The sequence below is a fragment of the Anoplopoma fimbria genome, chromosome 21 (assembly GCF_027596085.1).
Source record: "Anoplopoma fimbria isolate UVic2021 breed Golden Eagle Sablefish chromosome 21, Afim_UVic_2022, whole genome shotgun sequence".
Taxonomy (NCBI): Eukaryota; Metazoa; Chordata; class Actinopteri; order Perciformes; family Anoplopomatidae; genus Anoplopoma; species Anoplopoma fimbria.
In genome coordinates this window covers 15339915-15359654 of record NC_072469.1, presented here as the reverse complement: position 1 = coordinate 15359654, position 19740 = coordinate 15339915, and the positions used below count along the sequence as shown (strand labels likewise).

Genomic DNA, 19740 nt, shown 5'->3' with positions numbered 1-19740 from the left:
TGGGATCTCGTGAGATGGTTAATGTAGGATTCTGCTACACCACTCTGTTCATTTTTATGACTTTTTTCATGCCATTGCATTTTATGAAAAAATTAATCATCTTACAATTTTGGTTTAATCAAACCATGAAAGTTTATAGGGGAAATCACTGATAAGTAAAGGTAAAATACTAAGTATTTAAGGCTACTTGAGTAAATGTATTTACTTTCCACCACTGGTCATCCATTAAATAGACCGTAGCAAACTGTGACATTGCCGCGGGACACAACCCTAGACCTTATGCAATCCCACGAGACATTAAGAGAAGATGTATGACATCTAAAAGTGATGAATTGTTAACCATAATCCTTTGGCTTTCAGGCTGTGTTACAATATCAATGTGGGAAAGCACATGTAGGATTTGCAGTCTGGACACATCAAAGCAAAACGTGCAATCTTAGTGCCCCCTTTACGAGAAACTCTATCCACGACGGTCCACTTCACAAGAGGATGTTCCACTTATATGGCCGGGATGAGAGTCAGCTGCACGGAGATTAAATGCAACATGTGCCTGTCTCCTTTAGGAGGTGAAAAACAAGAATCTGAGCCTCTATTTCTTTTCTCCAATGTGCAGGACAACTGGGTAGTTTGGACTCGGAAACTCCTTGCAGGTTGTGTTGCTCCTCAGCCCAGCATTATGCATCACAGGTAGATTTGAAGTTGATAAATCAAGTGGGGCAGCAGTTTTGAGAGATCAAGGAGCTGCAACATTTGAGGCAAAAGCAACACTCGTTGCCACTCCAAAAAGCTGGGAGGTTCTCCAAAGCGAGCTTAATTACCAACTGCAGGCAAAGCTTCATTTATAAACCACAGGGCTTTTACTGGAAATCAGAGGAGCTAATAAGTTGCCTGCCCATTCTAGGTCATCAACATAAGCAGAGGGAGCAGCGAAGGAGAAGAAGGCTGTCGGTTTAAAAATAAAAAATCCCATTTTCTTGTTAGTTTGTGACTTAAACTTGGCTCTTTGGTTTATCCACTGCTGTTTTGTATCATTATCTGTGTCAAGTGGAGTAATTATCTAACAAATGTATAAAAGCTGCTCTCTAATTAAATGCCATGGGCTGTGAGAGATGGAGATTAATTATTTATGCTGCTTTGATGAGAGCTAGCTAGCTCGAAGGAGTGAGCAGTCAGTGCTTTTGGAACTGAAATCACAGAAACTTTTCTAGGGGGTGTTTGGTAAGATCGAGGTGCGTCAGGTTGTCTGTGTTTAGCAACCAGTTTGTGCAAAGATGTAATTTGCTCATGGGAGGGAGATACTCTCATACCGGTATTTACAAGTCAGGAAGAGGTGAGGCCACTTAGAGCGACTGTTTACCAAGGTATTTATGCTGCGCCAAGTGGAAAAACCTTCCTGTTTTTAAAGTGACAAATTCAAATGTCAGATTGTGTTTTCCCGAGTGCTCGGACCTTAATCTTAAACTTATCGTGTCCATGTTACGATGCAATTAAAACCAACAAGCTGCAAACCTCCTCTACTGGGGGGAAAAAAAAAAAAAAAAAAAAAAAGCTTTCACGATAATGAGGCACAAACTGAGGAGAATCAACAAAATGAGACGAAGGGAGCAAGCCAAGGTCAGATAAGAATTTCTTATTATTCCAATAAAAAATACATTCATACAGAAATATAACAATTTTGCAAAACAATTTCAAATAAAAATTTCATAAAGCATAAACATAACAATTTTACAAAAGTTGTTTTTTTTTTTCCTTTTTTTTAATACAAAGATTCAGTTGAGAACAAAGAGCTGTGTGTGTGTGTGTGTGTGTGTGTGTGTGTGTGTGTGTGTGTGTGTGTGTGTGAGAGAGATAGTGTGTGAGAGAAAGAGACAGAAGATGTTGGGGTAGTGTGGGATGAAAGCATTGATGAAAGATGCGAGCAAACACTGGGCTTAATCAAGGCTCGATTACCACCAACGGTATTGGCTGCCGTTTTTTTTTTTCCTGCACAATGGATGTTCCTCTCCTTTGCCCACAAACCCATCCAGGAGTTTTAAGTTTGTACTCATCAGGTCTGATCTGAAATCTTTAAGAATACGACGGTGCAGCTTGCTGCAAAGTCAGATACCTACAGCAAGGCCACCGATCTGGCACAGATCGCTTTTAAACCTGAAACGGTAATAAGTACGATCTGACTGATCCATCTTTAAGGGAGATACGCTCATGGGCTCTTTTTTTTTTTTTTGGGGGGGGGGGGGGTCAAATGTCCATGTGCACCGTCACCGTTTGATCTCCTCCCTAGAGCCCCGCCCCCAGCCCCCTCCCGTGGTTTTCATAAAACTGTTGCAGCTCGGCTACAACAACGCTCCCCCAGACAGGGTCAATAACCAACCTACACAGTCAGCAGTCTGTGACAGATTCCATGCCAACAAAGCCTTTAGCAATTCATTACGGAGAGGCGGTACAAGGCGAGGCCTGTCCGACTGCAGCCTGTTAATTACAATAAATCTTTAGAGTTTTCTTCAGCCCCATTGCAGGGATCGGGGGGGGGGGGGGGCATGGGAGGAGACAATGGTGTCGGTGGTAGAGGGATGCGGCGCCATGGAGCAGCCCCGTAGGAACTACACATAAAAAAAGCCATTTTTGGTGACCATGTCTGGTTTGTTTGTGCCACAGAGCTGCGGGTGATGGACTCGAGTACATACTACACAGTAGTTTGTACAATGACAACTCCTTTAATAAGGGAATTTAAGTGCTCTCAACATACAGCATTTGTCTTATTCACATGTTCCGACTCAATTGAACGTGATGTAGGTTAACTAAACTGGTGCGCGGACTCAAAGACTGCGAAAAAGGTGCTTTTTTTCTCTCCAACAAACATGATCAACCGACAGAATAGATAGCGGACGGCGGCCATTAAACACAAAGCGGTGCGAGTTAACGTGTAACTGAGCCTTGATCAAGCTTGTCAAATCACCCATACAACAAATGTGACTTCCCCTGGGAGGAGACCGCTGCCACAGGGCTGAGTCACTTGCATAAGGCACCATTAAGGTCAACAGTGCATTATTAGATAGAAAAGAAAGTACAAAAAAAGTCAAAATTACTCCTCAAGGCATAGGATGAGTGAGAAAAATTAAGAAGCAGTGGGTGAAAGCTCCAGCCAGGATGAATAAAACGCATGAGGTTGTGTAGAAAAAGAAGAAGAAGAGGAAATCATCAAGGCTTTATGTACAATATTGTAACATTTAACCGTCCGCACTTTAGCTGCACTTTTATTGAAACTATTTGCAGTCCTGATTACAGTGGAAACATGAAATGAACAAACCCTAGAACCATGCAACACCTGTCTATGATACTGAAGTTATAGTATAGTTGTGTTATACCTCTAAGCACACAGCTTATACAATTGGACTACAAATGAGCTTTGTAGCTTGTAAGAAAAAAATAAAAAAATAAAAATAAACCAGGCTACATAACACATTGCACATTTAGTAGCTGCACCAAAAAACACCAAAAAAAGCTCCTGTCATACAGTGACCAATGAGGGGGAAAGGGGGGGGGGGGTTGTGGTCTCTGGGTCACTGACCAGAAGTGGGGGACAGGTCCACCTTCTCTTGGGTCAAACCCAAGGCCTCAAAAGGCTCCAGAGAACCCCCCCACCCCACCCCACCCCCATACAGTCTGGGTGCCAGCCAGCCAGACAGGCAGGAACCTCCGTCCTGCCCCGTCCTCACGCTGCCACCGGGGAAACACAAATGGAATGTTTCCCCCAGAAACCCATTCAGTCCACAGCAACATTGGTACCAGACCCGCACCGTCCATCCATCAACCCATCTCGCCTCCTGTCCTCCCATGGTGGTGGTGGTGGTGGTGGTGGTGGGGGGAGGGGGAGCGGGCCGGTCAGCCAATCTCAGACATTCACAGTGCACACATGCTTACCTCAGACAGTTTTTTGTAAAGTACCAGTGTATCTGCTGTCCGGGAATGTCCCGTCCCCCTCCCCCTACCCAAAAATCATCATGCACCAGACATACAAATCATTCACTCTTATTTATTTTTTTTTATGTTTTTTTTATGTGTGTGAGTTGTACGTCCTCCTCAAGCAAAAAGATTTCCTTCCCCATCCCCCATCCGTCCGTGATTTTGTCCTTTTTTTGTCGCAACAGACAACCTTCAGAGCGCCCTTTCTCCAAAGAAGAGGTCCCGGAGGCACTGGGTTTCAGTATGGTGCAAAACGGCATGCTTTGGCTGGAACACACTCCCCGCCACTCTGCTCTGGGACAGTTCAACCAAGAGACTGGTCAGGAGACGGCGTTTTTTTGTTTTTCCTTCTCTCTCTCTCTCTCCTTTTACAACAACTTTTCCCCCCACGTCGCTGTTGGTCGGAGCTCGCCCCGCTCTAGACGTGCCTCTTCATGTGAAGGGCCAAATGGTCAGACCTGGAGAAACATCTGGGGACAAGGAGGGGGGAGAGGGAAGTCAGTCACAATGCAAAAAGATGGACTGCAGGTGAGTGAGCTGGTTTCAGGGAATTAAAAAGAGACTTTTGTCGGAAGCTTTGTGCGACAGCGATTCTACAGAAGATAAGAACTTTAGATTGATTTCTCCATCAGATTACGTGCTTTGTAGCGTAATGCCATGTGAGGTAATAACTAGAAAAGGCTGATTAAATCCAGATGACATTCTGATTAATCTTTAGTACATTTTTTTTTGCTTCCTGAATAAAATCGATCAGTGCATTCCATCATTAAAGATTCATTATCTGGATGATGCAAGTAAAAAAAAGAATGAAAAAAAGAAGAAGTAGATCACATCAACGTTAAGGTGCGTCACACCTGCACGCTTCAGTTCAGCGTGAATAAAGTTGCAGGCTTACCTGTCACAGTGACTGCATTTGAATGGCTTTGCCCCGGTGTGCTTCCTGAAGTGTCTGGTCAACTCGTCGCTTCGTGCAAAACGCCACACGCAGCCCTCCCACGAACACCTGTACGGTTTCTCACCTGCAGAACCAACAAGGGGGGGGTTAGTCCAAAGCACACACACACACAATAAAAAGGTTTTCTTGCTCAGGCTGCAATTGGATTTGTCATTCAAATGCGTTCAGATCAATCACCCCAGTGGTCAGGGTTAGGGGGTGGGGGGTGGGGGGGGGGCAGGCCACTGATGGATCACTCTAGATCCAGATTCCACCGAACCTGTTGGATCGCCAGCCTTGAGCACATGCAATAGAATGCTAAGAGCGATGCTGTGCAGGAGATAATGCGCTGTAGATCAAAACTGGAAAAAAAACTAAAAAAAACAAACAAACAAACAAACAAAAAAGGGCCACACGTGCAATTTCACGCTGCTGATCAAAAATAAGGGACGGTCAAATGACCACTCAACGCCCTCCCAACTCCATGCCCCCTGGCTCCCCGCCCATTCACCCCTTCTTTCCCATGGTGAAAATCAATCTGCTTTCAAGTCCTTTTATCTCCCATGGGCAACCCCTCCCCCCCTGCTCCCTCCCTCCCTCGCTCGCTCGCTCGCTCACTCACTCACATTCCAGATAGATTAGGTCACAGTTTAGATATCCAGCCATGCAGAGCTAATACTCAGCGCTCCAGCTGAGGACACCGTGCAATGTGGACCTTTAATTACATTACACAATGGATGGACGTCTGAATTAAGAGCACTTCCACTCATTCACTCAATAATAAGCAAGTTTTTTTGTATTTTTTAACTCTATGAATGATTTGCTTTTGCTTGAGAGCAGCAGAGACGACTCTTCTTGTTTACATACATCACACGGGGGTTTGGTGCTTGCAAAGACTCACCCGTATGAGTGCGCTGGTGTGCTTTTAGGTGGGAGCTCTTCGTGTAAACCTTGCGACAGCCGTTGAACTGACACCTGTGTACTCGCCTCCTGCCGTCCGAGGACCCGTCCCCGCACACTAGTCCCGTCTTTTCGGCTCCCTTGGCTGCCCCGCCGTTCCGGATTTTGACCGGCAAGTGCAGCTCGGCAGCGACCCAGCTGCCGGTCACGCCGCCGGCCTCCGAGTTGGCCTCCGGAGAGGACGGGGGAGTGCTTATGACGGAGGGACTAAAAGGTCCTGAGCCAACCAGGACTGAGCCCAGGGGGTTGGAGGTAAAGCTGTGCGTGGGCGAGAGCTCCTCGGAACTGTCCGAGGCCTCGCTGCTGGCGTCTGAATTCACACTGTTGGTGTCCAAGATTGGGCTGTCCTGATTGTCCTCCTCGTGGGCCGCGGGCAGCTTGGGGTCGGACTCGGCCTTGGCCTTGTCCCCGCAGGCCAAGATCAACTTGCTCCAGAGGTCTTCCTGGCTGTCGAACTTCAGCTCGGACGTGGAGACGTAGGGCTCACTCTGCAGATAGCGCTCCAACTCCAAGCATGTCTGGTGGAACAAGAGTTAAAAAACAGTCAGAAGAAATTAATTACATCTGCAGCACAAAGAGAAGAGAGAGAGAGAGAGAGAGAGAGAGAGAGAGAGAGAGAGAGAGAGGAGGTTTGCTCAGAACCACTAAAACGCTTGAGTGTGGGAAATCCTTTTATATGAGTCATGCGCACATACCCCCCACAAAAAGCCTCATGTGGTGTAACGTTTGTAGCAGGAAGCATTAACCAGGAAACTGTGGCTACTCTGCACATTTCAGGCTCATGACTGCAATGACAACACAGCTGTGACCATTCATGGATCGAAAGGTTCTTAATCAATTTTCGAGAAAAATGCCAAATATTTGTTGGTTCCAGCTGCTCAAATGCAAGAACCTGCTGCTTGTTCGCATTGTAAGGGGTTAAGGAAACAATAGTTTGGTTTTGGACGAAAAAGAAAACATCCCTCATTTAGAAATCGAGCCTCATCTCATAACATCCACACACAATACCAGCCGATTCGTGCTTCACGTCATTTCCTTGATCCGTCACCTCCCCCCCCTCCCCTCCCTGCACCTGAACGCAGCCGTACACTTAAAACGTGCATTGTCATTTCAGCACTCCAATGACTCACTGAACAAATCTAGAGTCCTTTTAAGGAAGCTGCTCTACTCCCCCCCCTCCCTCCTCCCTCTAACGTGAGCCATTCAGATGCTTTTTTTTCTCCCTCATGCGAAACCTCTGTCATGCAATCACATCCTTCCTCAGTGACGGACACAGAAAACAAACACTGCTTCCCAATCGGCTTCAGAAGGCCTTTTAAGTTGAAAAATAAGAGAGAGCAAGGGCCGTTCATTAGAGGCTGCTCCAGAGACAGCAGGTTTGACAAGGCAGATGTTTAAGACATACTCCCCTCCAGGCTTCTGCAGCCTTACACAACATTTTCCAGCTGTGTTAGCGCCTACTCATGCGAGGAGGAATTTGGCCATGTCTGACATTTGATAGTGTCATGTTGTGGAGCCCATTCAAACCAGAGGATGATGCAAAAGAAAATACATAAATAAGGGGGGGAAATAAATGTTAAATAGAGTTGAATAAGAGTGAGGATGTTGTTTAAATCATTATGGGGCTGAAACACTAATTCCAATTTTGAAAGTTTATAATGCAGGATTTCAAAAAGGGCCAAAGCTGACTGAATCGTCTTATAAGTAAAAAAAAAAATTTTTTTTAAAAAAAAGGAAGAAAAAAAAGCATTTCCTCGTGAGCTACAGAGCTGATCTTGAGCCAACGCGCTACTTCTGATTTGGAAATTAACTGATGACTGATTTGAAATTCTACTTCCGCCTCCTACACCGGCTGGAGTGTTTGCGGCGACAGAAGAAGAAGAAGAAGAAGAAGAAGTCATGCTCAAAATACAGCAGAGCGGTTAAAAAGCACCAGCACACTGCTGCTGCTTCTTCTTCTTCTTCTTCTTCTTCTAATGCTGCTGCTAGAGTTCCTCCGTCCCCATTCATCTCTACGCAGCACACAGCCTCGACTCCAGCTGTCAGACTGACACACTGATCCACTTCAGGCTGCCAGAAAACTTCATAACGACGCTGGAGCGTGAAAGAAATAAAAACAAACAAACTGCACGTCAGGTGAACGGGGCGGGCGACGTCTAAGCACAGGGGGCATGTTTATTTTTGAGTCATTTCTTGCAGCCCTTACGATGTGGGGATGTGGAGCTGAACTTCTCGAGCGCACTTAAACGCAGCGGTGTAATCTGGCAAAGCAAACCTCTCGCAGTTCCGCTTTGCCACACAAGCTCATGAGAGTATAGCTGATATGTATACATATATATGTATATATATATATAAATATTCACCTGCTGCCAGTACTCCTCCAGTGACGGTAAGGCTGAGAAATAGCCCGTGTCGTGAACTATTTGAAGTTCTTGAAAGATGCTGCACATGGGTAAAACATCCATTTTTTCCAGAGATTGTGTGTAAAAAAAAAAAAAAAAAAAAAAAAAATGCTATGTAGCTGCAAGTTAAATGTGTTTCTGTCAGGTAGAAAAAAATAAATAAGTAAAAACAGCCAGTAGGAAGGAATAAGAGCGGTCCCCTGCGATGCAAGCGGAGAGAGGCGCTTGTTTTGAGCAGCAGTGTAGCAGCCGAGCGTCCGTCCGTCTCGTCGGTTTCCCCCTCTCTTCTCTCGCTGGCGTTCAAGGTGTTTGCAAACACTGCGCCGGACTGGATGGGGAACAACTGCGCTCTGCAAACTTCCCTATTCAAACCCCCCTCCCCTAAAGCCCGCCCCCTTCTCCCCCCCAACCGCCCCCCCTCTCTCTCGCCCAGCCTCCCTCCACGGCAGGATTACGCCTCGCCAGCGCGTCAGCCAATCGGCGGCGCGCAGCGTAAGGGCTTGCAAATGATATCACGGTCGGCCAATCGCGACTGGCCTCTGACTCAATTCGGTTCTCTCTCCGTTTATGATTGGCCCGTTCGTCTCCCAGCGTCTCGCCGCTGATTGGCTGGTTATTTTTAGGCATGTATATAAAGCGGCCGATGAGCTCTCTCTCCCCGTACAGTCTCCTCTGTCTGCGACGTGTTTCACCACAGACAGCGCATGTGAGCCGGACGAGTTTTATTCCTGTTTAGTGGAAAACAGCTCAGTCTCTCTCTCCCCCCTCTCTATAACTTTGTCACAAGTAGAACTTGCAACACTGCTGTTTAAGGAGGTGGGTTGGCCGGGGCTGTAACTGTGGCGGAGTGCATGTGTTGACATCAGCCACCAAGAGTGACTACATGTCTTGGGACACAAGTGACTGATGGATGGCCGTGCACTTTTTGTGTTATCAGGGCATGCACGAGTTTACAGGAAACGTTTCTCCTCACTTCTCCTCTGTGACCGAATTAAAACTGGCAAGAGACTTCTGCTTTAAAAAAACAACACAGAGAAGTTGCTCTCTGACAAACGCAGAGGTTCCACAAGTGCAGCACGTCATTAGCTTTTATCAAAAGATTTTATCATCTCATTTGCACTTAAAAGAGTGAGCGGCGGAATGAATGTTCAAAGTAGTTCCCTAAAGTTAAAGAGTTTGTTTTACCCCAGTTTAGTTATTATGGTACATGGAAGAAACATGTGCTGTTTAGCAGCAGTTTCACACAACTTGTTAGAACTATTTGTTCAAAAAAGCCAAGCCAACGTGTGACCTAACTCAAGTGTTAACTTTAAAAGTGAATTTTCCTTCTCACATTGATTCCCTTGAGGGGGTTTCTATACTTTAGAGCACAAGATCACACATTTCTGATTATTTACACTGCAAAGTTTCTGAATTTCTACAATGTCTATATGCATTTTTTATTTCTATAAAACACAATCAAATGACATGGCATGTAATCATTTAGCCCAGCAGTTTGACATTCATCACTTCTACTTCTTCTTCCCAAAGCTGCAACCTAATGACACACCGTTCTATATATTTTTTGAAGTCGCAGGTCTTGTAAACATCATCTGATATTCAGATTTTTGATTTCTCATTCTGTAACTTATTATAAAAATCCAGCCATTTGTATTTAATGCTAATTTAGTAGAGTGGGTTTGAACCAATTTCTATTTCTCTGTTTCAAAGCTGCATTTCTGATGATGCTATATATATATTGTTCTATTTCTAGAGTAAGTACAGGTCATTTTCTAACTTAAACACGTGTCATGTGTTGCATGTGTAGTTTGTATTTTTAGAGGGGAAAGTCTCCACTATTTCACAACAACAAAAAATAGAGAAAAGTCAAAAATAAACACTTATTTATATCTTAAGGGGAGGTCTGGACCCAGAATTTTTGGAACCACTAGGGTTTGAAGTGCAAATCATACATAAATCTAGTGAATTTTTGTGTCCTGAGTGATTCAAGTAATTTTAATTCTGACATTTATCAAAGTAAACACAGAAACAAAATGACACTATAGCTTAATTATAACTTCAGTAATTCCACTATTGTCTGGCGATACCAGCTGTATTCCCTCACGAATGTCTTTTCATTCCAGTCACATTCCACCACATATTTGGCACTGGTGTTACGTCATCCCGACTTATTCTTATCATTTCCTCCTTGCAGAAGCGTGCCACAGAGGCATCTCTTCCTGCAGCTATCCCATAAGTTCACACAGCAGCATTGGGTCGCGCCACAACACGGCACGCAATCGCCCGATGAGACAAACGACGTCCCCACACAGGAGACACATTGTCTTCCAAGCGGCAGTATTTTCTGCTGCCTCGCCGAGTAGACAACTGAGCGTCCTTTGTGCCGCTCTCAGCTGTGAGGCCATATTTGTTACCCACAGCATCTGATTTAGTCATATGGCGGTGGGACGCCTTGTGAAGCCTGGAGCAGGCCTTAGTAGCCCTGCAAAGGAATCCGGCTTTTCTTTTATGTTCCTAATGGGGCTATTCATTACATCCCCCCTAGGACTGAGTGGACGCTTCGCTTTGAAGAGCAAAAACTCACTGTCCATTTCCAAGAGCTGCTAAAAACTTATTTTGTCATCACACGTAACGTAAGAGAACGCGCGGCTCATCATTGCACCATAAACACAGCCGGTCATTATTCATGCATTTTCCAGAGTTGCCACGGCTTACACTGTCCGTGTTTGATGAATAACAGAGTACACCGTCGGGTCCCGCTGGAGCATTAGCGGGCAGCTCTGCGGTAATCACTTCCTTCAGAAGGCTTCTCAGACGGAGCATTTAGGGAATGTGCGGGGTCCAGCGCGGCAGCTTTTATCTCGGAGGGCCAGGTCGGCAGCTTTATCATCGTTATGTAATCCCAGACCAGCCAGTAGCCACAAGGAAGGAGCAATTCCAGGATGACCCATTTTAATGCATCACTGTCAGCTCAATTAGTGAGTTGTTCTAAGGGGTTTTTCTGGACAACCTGGGAACACTGGAAACCAACTATTGTATGGTTGTCTATAATGTGTATAGGGAATAGACTATGGCCAATCCCCAGTGTTATGTCCACCATACTCTATGGACGATATGCGGGAGCTTAAACTGGAATAATAAGCATACTTATTGTTTTTCAGAAGACGAAACAACTATTTTGATACACAGTTTGCCTGGATTTGGGCAAAAATGCTACACATTTGACAGGTTCTGTGGCTTTTATTTGTCTTCTATGATAGTGAAGTGAATATCTTTGGGTTTTGGACTGCTGGTCTAGCAGACCCCGCGACCCTTAACTGGATAAGCGGTTACGGAAGATGGATGGTCTAGCAGACATCACCTTGGAAACCTAGGAAATAATGAACATTGTTCACTCTTTTCTGAGGCTTTATAGAAAAAAGACTGATCTATTAAATGAGAAAAATATTCACTAACTTCTAATAAACTATGACTCTAATATGCATTATATTTTCTACAGTCTTGCTTCCATAGAAGGCTGTATCATTTCAGGACTATGATTTGACAGATGTTAGCAGAGTTATGTGAAGGGAACCAATTTGTACAAAGCAAGGGGAACACCAGCAATTAATTAAGTCATTAGTATATCACTCTCGTAACATAAAGGTTCTTGTAAGAGGCAGATTTGTAAAAAAGGGGAAAACTAAGAATCTGAGTAATCTCTTTTAATCGTATGGGTCTTCCCCTGAAAATCCTGGATCCTCACCGCCATTCTTCTTCTCTCAAATGTCACAGCTCCAATTTGTAATGCAGAGGCTCCAAGGTAAAATAATCCTGATGACATCATCAAGGTAATATTGTTAAACTCAGGAAAGCTCCACTGATCTGAGTAGTCTGGAGCAGAAAACTGATTGTGTTTTAATCCACTGAAATGAAAAGTGTGCAAACTTTTGATCAAATTTATGTAGAAAAAAAAAAATATATCTAATGGTACATAACAAGAGAGAACACAACATGTTCATTAATTTAATTTGTTCGTCGGTGTCATAGAAATGGAGCGGAGACAGATTTATGGCCCAACAATGTTTAAGCGGACGTGACAGACTCAGAAATAAACGTCTCCTCGTTATTTCCCTGCTTACCATCAGAGGGCCAGTTAGTAATGAGGCACAGCACCGTTGATAGAGATGCATTGCTCTCCGCGGGTGCTGCTGAAAATTTGTTCAAGCTTAAATAAAATGAGAATAAAAATAATTGATTGGAAATCAATGCACATACATCATTCACTCTTTTGTTAAAGGGAGAAATGGAAGGGAAGCACGAAGGGGGGAGCTCCTGGAAAATCAATATTCATTCCAATCATAAATCAGAATTGAGTCAGCGCTTGCGGGGAGGGGACATAATCATTGGCCTGGTTTTGGATTACATACTCCACAGGGCAGAGGCTTGTCCAGCCTGCAAATGTGTTTAGCTTTGTTACAAGCCCCCACTTGCTACATGTCTTGTCCCCCCCACACACACACAAACATAAACGGTGAGATCCCCTCATTGAAATGCATTGATGGTTTAGTGCGACGTCGGCCTTATGCGCCGCTGTCAGGCCACGTCTGGGGACAGATCAACATGTGTGCACAATGGGTCGCGCCGTGTCAGCTCCATCAGGCCGTCAACGAGGAGCCTCTGCCTCCCAACAGCTCTTGACCTTGAGGATGAAGAGTGGGCCCCGTGTGTGTGTGTGTGTGTGTGTGTGTGCTTGTTTTGGCTGCGTGCGACTGAGCGGACATGCATGGGACACAGCAATCAGTCAGGATGCTCTCGTGATGTTTGGTGATGGAGGTTTGTGAATTGGTTTGTGCGCCTGCATTCAGAACAGACCAATATATCAGTTTGCGGATATATTGGGGTGGGAATCAATATCCTCCACCTCTGGTATGATGGAGGTTTCTTCCCTGATCACTGCTAAACACACACACACACACACACAGCCGTGAGAAACCTGTGATAAAATGCATCTTCTGTGGTTTAGGTGGACAAGTCCGGCTACTTACCCTTAAAAAATATAAACTAATGACATAAAAAATGTCATTAGTTTGTGTTTGTTTATTAAAAGAGGACACAGGACTGTTCATATTAATCAACACTGACCTTTTTCAATGTATCAATTTGAATATGCTGAGGTTAGCTCCACAGCCAATTTGCACCCATAGTGCCAACATTATTAAAAAAGAGGACCATCACAATGCTTTGTTTCGAGCTTAAAGCTGACTTTGACTGCGACTTTTCCTTTAAGCCCACACATCTATTTGCTGGATTTCCATGAAATTTGGTTCAGACATTCATGGTTCCTTCCCCCGATGATGAATTGGAATCACTGTGGCAACTTTGTGTTGATAATTAGCATGCTAATTGCATCATGCATGCTAAGACGATAAAATAATATGGTGAACCTGGTATACATTCTGTGCTAAACATCGGCACGCTAGAGCTGCCATTGTAAGCCCGTTAGCATGCTAACATTTGCATATTTAAAAAAAAACTTAAACATTTTTAATTATGAAAAAAGTACGAGATAAAAAATAAATAAATCAAGTAACGAGGGGGGACACAACGAGGGGGGTTGAGTGTTGGCAGAGTGGAGTACCCAACAATGAGACCCTGCCACAACGGGTTAGGTTCCCGTTGCCTCCACGCTAAAATTGTCCCAGGAACACAGAGTACATCAGTTACATTAACATGCTCAAACACCAGGAAGCCATAAAATCATGGGAGAGCAAGTAGAACATACTAAAAATCATTCATAGGATTTTAAATGTGTCTTTAAAGTGTCAAAAATGCAATGAAAGGATTATAAAATCAAAGCAAATTAGGGATTTAGAATGGAATCACCATTGAAACCCTTTTTGTTCTGAATTAAACTTACAAAAAAAATGTTAATTAGCAAAGTCAGTCCATGAGAAGCATTCAAAAGGCACTGTAATGGACTGTAAGTGTGTGCGTAACCATGTGTGTGCCAGAGTTGTTTTGACAACAGCAAATTACCAGTGAGCATGCTGGCTGTGTCATGTGGCCTTGAGGTTATCGCTCAAGTGAATAGCAACAGAGTCAGTTGCCTTTATCTACCGAGACACTCTTGTGGCCCTCAGGAGTCTCTCTGTTCCAATGAAACAAATATTCATTTCTGGAACAACGAACAGTGGAGGAGGACCTCATGTACCACCCCACCCCCACCCCCCACACTGAGCTTCATTCACACGTTCCGAAAAATACGGAAACTCATTGTGCCAGCGCAAGATTTCAAGTGGCGCTTTTGTTTGAGCATTGCAGTCACGCAGGGAGAGATTTCAGAGTGTAGTCTTTTAAAAAAGTGCTGGAAAACAAACCTGTAGGAGAGTTCAATGGTCATTGTTTTTGCACAGGGTGGTGCATTCAGGGGCCCGAGATTTGTTTTTCCCTCCAGTGATGCCAGCTCTGCACTAAAAAAGGCTATACCACCATTATACAGAGTGCAGGAATGTTAAGTATTTTCATTATTTACTGCCCAACCTCTGTGGGAACCAGTGCTCTCCGGGTGTTTTCGGGGGTGGTATTTATCCAGGCCACAGTATAAAAAACACACACACCCAACCCGCTGATTAGGGAACTGGGATGCATTCATTGTACACTTTCGGGTGTGGGAGAGAAAGAGGAGGGAGTGAGGGGAGGTTGCGATCGGGTTACCATGACCATGAACACATTGAGCTGAATGTGGTATTATCTGACTCTTGTACGGGATCACATATCACCCAGTTCTGGAGAGCACACAGATTCATTCCTAAAGCATGAATAGATGCAACCAGGACTGGTAGTTTCGTAGTCAGACATATGAGCTGTTAGTCACTCCGTCACAGGGAAGTGATTGTTGTCTTAGTTGGCATGAATTAAATCTTTTGCATTTAAATGCAATTTTTTTACTTTTTTCTTTATGCGATTTATTCTCTTTCTGTAAGCATTCTTCTGGTACTTAAAATCCACATTTTTCCACAATTCTACCAGCCTCGATGATGGATTCCCCTCTGGCTGAATTGATCTGGTGGATACAAAAATTCCTCTAATATTCAAAATTATTTTTTGTGTGTGTGTGTGTGTGTGCCTGGTTCCCATCTGACACCAAATCTGTGTTTTACATTGTAATGCCAGTCACCTCCCTCACTGTGCTATCTGATCTTACGTGTTCCTCTGACAGAGAGAGAGAGACCCGGGAGGCAGGCCTTCTGTCCAGGGGGTCTTTGTCCTCACACAACTGTGAACAATGCGACTCCACTGCTTGCTTATCATACCTATCCAAACTCCGATCTGTCGTTTATTGACGCAGATCTGGGCCACAGATCAGTTTCGGATGAAGTTATCTGACTCCCCCTCCTGCTCCCACCGCCGACAGGATTGTAAAGGATAACAAACAAAAAAAGGGGGATATAAGAAAAGAGAAGAGTGCTTTTGTTTTTTGCAAGGAAACTCAAATGGGGACTTTTTTTGTTGTTGCAATGAATGACTTTTGGACGCATTTCAACTGAGACTTAGCTATGAGTAAGCCTCTGGTCATCAACGTTAAGATCCTGCTTCCTCGTGTGAATCCAAGTGCAGGATAAGATTAAAGTGACGTGTAGGGAATGAACTTTGGAAAATCTTTATTGGGATGTGCTACTTTATAAAATTTGTGTATTTGTCAGGAGAGCTGATCAGCAGCGCCCGATGCAGCGTGTGAACTTTGGGTGTCTGTGCAGTATAGGAAACGCATCAGCTCCACTGCACCTTTTCGCTAAGGTCGTGACTTTTAAAGGTTGACTCGAAACACCGGCTTTGTTGACTCAGCGCCTGTCTGTACATTAGGACACAGATAGTGGGGCAGGCTAACGGCCCGCTGTTGCCAAAGTAACAAACCCTGCCCACTATGACCTCACTTGCTGGGGCGACCGCTGTTGAACTTTGGACGGTTATGTCATTTATTTGATCTGTGTGTCATCGGCATTTCCTTTCACAGGTTCCCCCCCCCCCCCTTTCCTCAAACTTACTTTTTCTGTGTTTTCTTTCCCTCCCTCGTGTCCCTTCGTAACCCACTGCTTTTGTTGTGCTCCATTGTGAGTTTTTCTTTAGCATAATCGCTACCACGCTAGCCCCCTTTCATTTAAAACCCTGTAAGTCCATTTTCCCAAGCCTACATAATGGGTATTCTCCGCTAAACTCTCGAGTGAACACTTTGATCTAAAAGGTGACCCACGCAATGCAGGTTTCACTCCCCATTTGAGCCAACAATGTCATAGCTTACATTGTTGCTGCAGCAATCAGATGATAATCACCACTGTTAGAGAATCTGTCTCGCTCACCCCCCCTCCCCCTCCCCCTCCTCCCCTCCCCCCCTCCCTCGGCAGATACCTTTGCCCGGCTGAGAGTGACTCATTCATATCTCATGACCGCTCTCCAATGAAACTTGTTGTTCGGAGCAGCAGTTTCCGGGAAACGGGCTGAGTGGTGAATAATACCTTCACACCGCCACGGCTCCAGGGAGTAGCGCCAACATAAATAAATACACAAACTGTACATACTAATGGGCCTAATTACTCGTCAAGTAGACGTTGATGCGGAGTGAAGCCTGCCTTGCCTCACACTAAACCTGCATGTAATGATTTAAATCCTCTTTAAGAGAGAGAAGAAAAAAAAAAGGTAGACAAGGCAGGTAATGAGTTTGGTCTCATAGTGTGAATATTACTACCACTGATACTGAGACTAGATGTTGGAACTGCTGCTATTCAAAAGTCAAAATGTTTAATGATCGAAGTAACAATACCACAGTTTAGAAATACTTTAGAAACTGTTATCAGCAAAATGTACTTAAAAGTGTAAGTACTCACAATGCAGGTAGAATTGGCTCTGTCAGTGTTATGTTGACATGTAAACAGTATTATAATGTTGCAGATGGCTGTCATGGAGCTAGTCATACCCACTGTTGGTTGGTTAATTTACTTTATAACAATGAATTGTATTTTAAAAGTTTAGTTTAAAAGGGAGACACTACAGATGAATTGGGTAAAAGATGAATTAATAGATATCACCATGAAACTTCCCCAGTTGATAACTTACATTAAGACAACTGTTATTTGTATTCAAACATTTTATTTATAAATATGTAAATAAGGCGTAAAATGCAATTTTTGGGTGCAAATAAACAAATTATTAATATAAATATCTAATTGTGTATTTTGGATGTTTTCTTTAGAGCTGCAAAATAAATGTAGAGAAAAGTACATATTTCCCTCAGAAATATAGCGGAGTAAAGATGGCATGAAATCAAAATACTCAAGTTCCCTCAGAATTGTACTTTACTGCAGTATGTGCAGTAAACATACTTGTTACTTTCCACCACAGACTATTATTACTATTATTATTGATGATAACAGTCAAGCAATCATAGCACCATGCAGTCCCCTGTGGAGCACAACATGCAGTCCTTTAAAAACTAAATAAAGCTTGTCTTAATAGGCGCCTTCGCCACCACCTTAACAAGCACCGAGTGAGACCCAGCACAACACCTTGACGCTAATAATGAGGAGTGTGTGAACGTGTCTCCGCCATGAGCCCCAAACCGTTGGCATGTTGAAGCCCCACCGCGCCGTAGCCGCAAGGTGACACAAAGAGACGGACAGACAAGCTGGCAGACTGGAGCCGACAGGTAAACAGACAGACAAACAGGGCCGGGGCGAAGCCCTAGAGAGCAGTGACACGGGCCAGTGCCTCCCTGCTGCAGCGCGGACTGGGGGGGGGTTAGCGGGTGGCGTAGACACACAGCGGCCCACTCACCTCAAAGCACACAGCCAGTAATGACCTGAGACACGGCTGCCTTCCCTTGGGGGGAGAAAAACAAGGAGGGTGGGGGTGAAGAGCACAACACCAACCTCTTCCCCAACAAAACCTAATGGATGGAGCTCAATAAAAAACAACAGCGGTGGCAACAACAACCCAAATAAGCCATGACAGAGCGTGGGGTACCTGAGCGACTTCCTAATTGATCATTCTCGGTTGGAGACTTGCCGATCCTCGCTGCCATTGCAACACATGCACGCCTCTCACACATGCCACAGCTGCACTCTCTGCATCACGGCTATTCTTAGAGCAGGTGTGCTACATTACTGGAGTTCTTATTTTGAGCTTTGGCTGTAAACACATTCCAGAAACATTTATTCAGAGAGAGAGTGTGTGCTCTTTATCTAGTTCAACATCACAAAGGTGGCGCACAAGAGCGGGCTTATTTCTTTTTTTTGTAACATAGCTCCCCTTTTTCAGCTAACGTAGTCAAAGCACACATAAGCCCGCAGCCGGTTGACCTATTGTGAGAATTAATTAACAGCCGCGGCAGATTTTAGCACAGTTATTTGGGGACTTTCTGTACGTAGGTGTGATATGTGGGTCAGTGGGGTGCGACGCGGCCGGGGCGTCATGTCATCTCACGCTATCGGCGGGTGACAGCCTCCCGGAACAGCCTCTCAGTGAGCGGGCTGATCCCGGCCGAGCCTGCTGACCGGCACAGTTAACATTCCCATCCCTCTACAGCCGCCTAATCCGGGGTATTTAACAATGCGCCTGGCCTTCCAAAACCGGGGATCAAATTCTCCCGGTTGGCTCCGCATTAGCCCAGCCAGCACACGCATACCCTCCCCAACCCCCACCCCCACCCCCGGCCTCGTGCCCACCCACAAAGCAGACTTACAGAAATCCACACACACACTCACACCCTCGGTTCATTCTCTGGCTCCGGCCACACACAGCACAGAGTGACAGAGGGATGTTAACAAGCGCTGTGAATTTTCTCCATGTTTCCTTTTTATATTCTTCTCTTAATCCTTCATGTGTGTCTCTAGCTAACCTTCAACATAAATTTAAGCCAACTAAGATGGCTGTTGGGGTCTTTAACTTGCATTATGCTTCGTGACATTGACCAAAAAAGAAAAAAAAAGGTGAGGAGAGCGGGCCGTGTTTGCGCCGAGGCAATGGAATCAAATCCGATGAGAAATCCATTTCCTTGAGAAGCCACGCCGGAGGGACGGGAAAACTGGACACATCCTGACATGCAATTAGGCCACACTGCACTTTGGGACCATTGCAATTAGTGAGTGTCATCAAGTGTTTCTTTTTTTTGTTCTTTCCATCTTTCTGTACTCACCCTTCCAGTGGGAGCTTCTAGCGTTTCAGTCCAGACTACCACAAGGTCAGATAGGAGAGATACACTACGCTGGTGTCGGAACCTCTCAGCTGTGTGCGGTAATTACTGGTGTCCTTGATGTTTGATGTGAAATGGGGATGGTAACCTTTAGTGTTTGCCTGTTAGCCCACACCCTCCTCTCGCAGCTCCTGCCCGCGATTCCTCCCCCCTTCGCTGCCACCTCCTTCCTCTCAGCTCCCGGGAGTGCGGACGGACAACGGGAGGCTCACTTTGGAGGGATATGTGAAGTGTGTTTGAGTGCCAGCTGGTGC

At 44.9% G+C, this 19740-nt stretch overlaps 1 protein-coding gene across 1 annotated transcript; it reads right to left on the bottom strand.

The window, feature by feature from the left end:
* Positions 1–3863: 3863 nt before the first annotated feature.
* klf6a (Kruppel-like factor 6a) lies at positions 3864–8588 on the bottom strand. Its single transcript, XM_054622674.1, has 4 exons — positions 8221–8588; positions 5799–6375; positions 4859–4982; positions 3864–4433 (listed from the first exon to the last, which is right to left on the bottom strand). The coding sequence occupies exons 1-4, from the start codon at positions 8320–8322 to the stop codon at positions 4382–4384; spliced, it is 855 nt and encodes a 284-aa protein (XP_054478649.1). The 5' UTR covers positions 8323–8588; the 3' UTR covers positions 3864–4381.
* Between the last annotated feature and the right edge of the window lie 11152 nt (positions 8589–19740).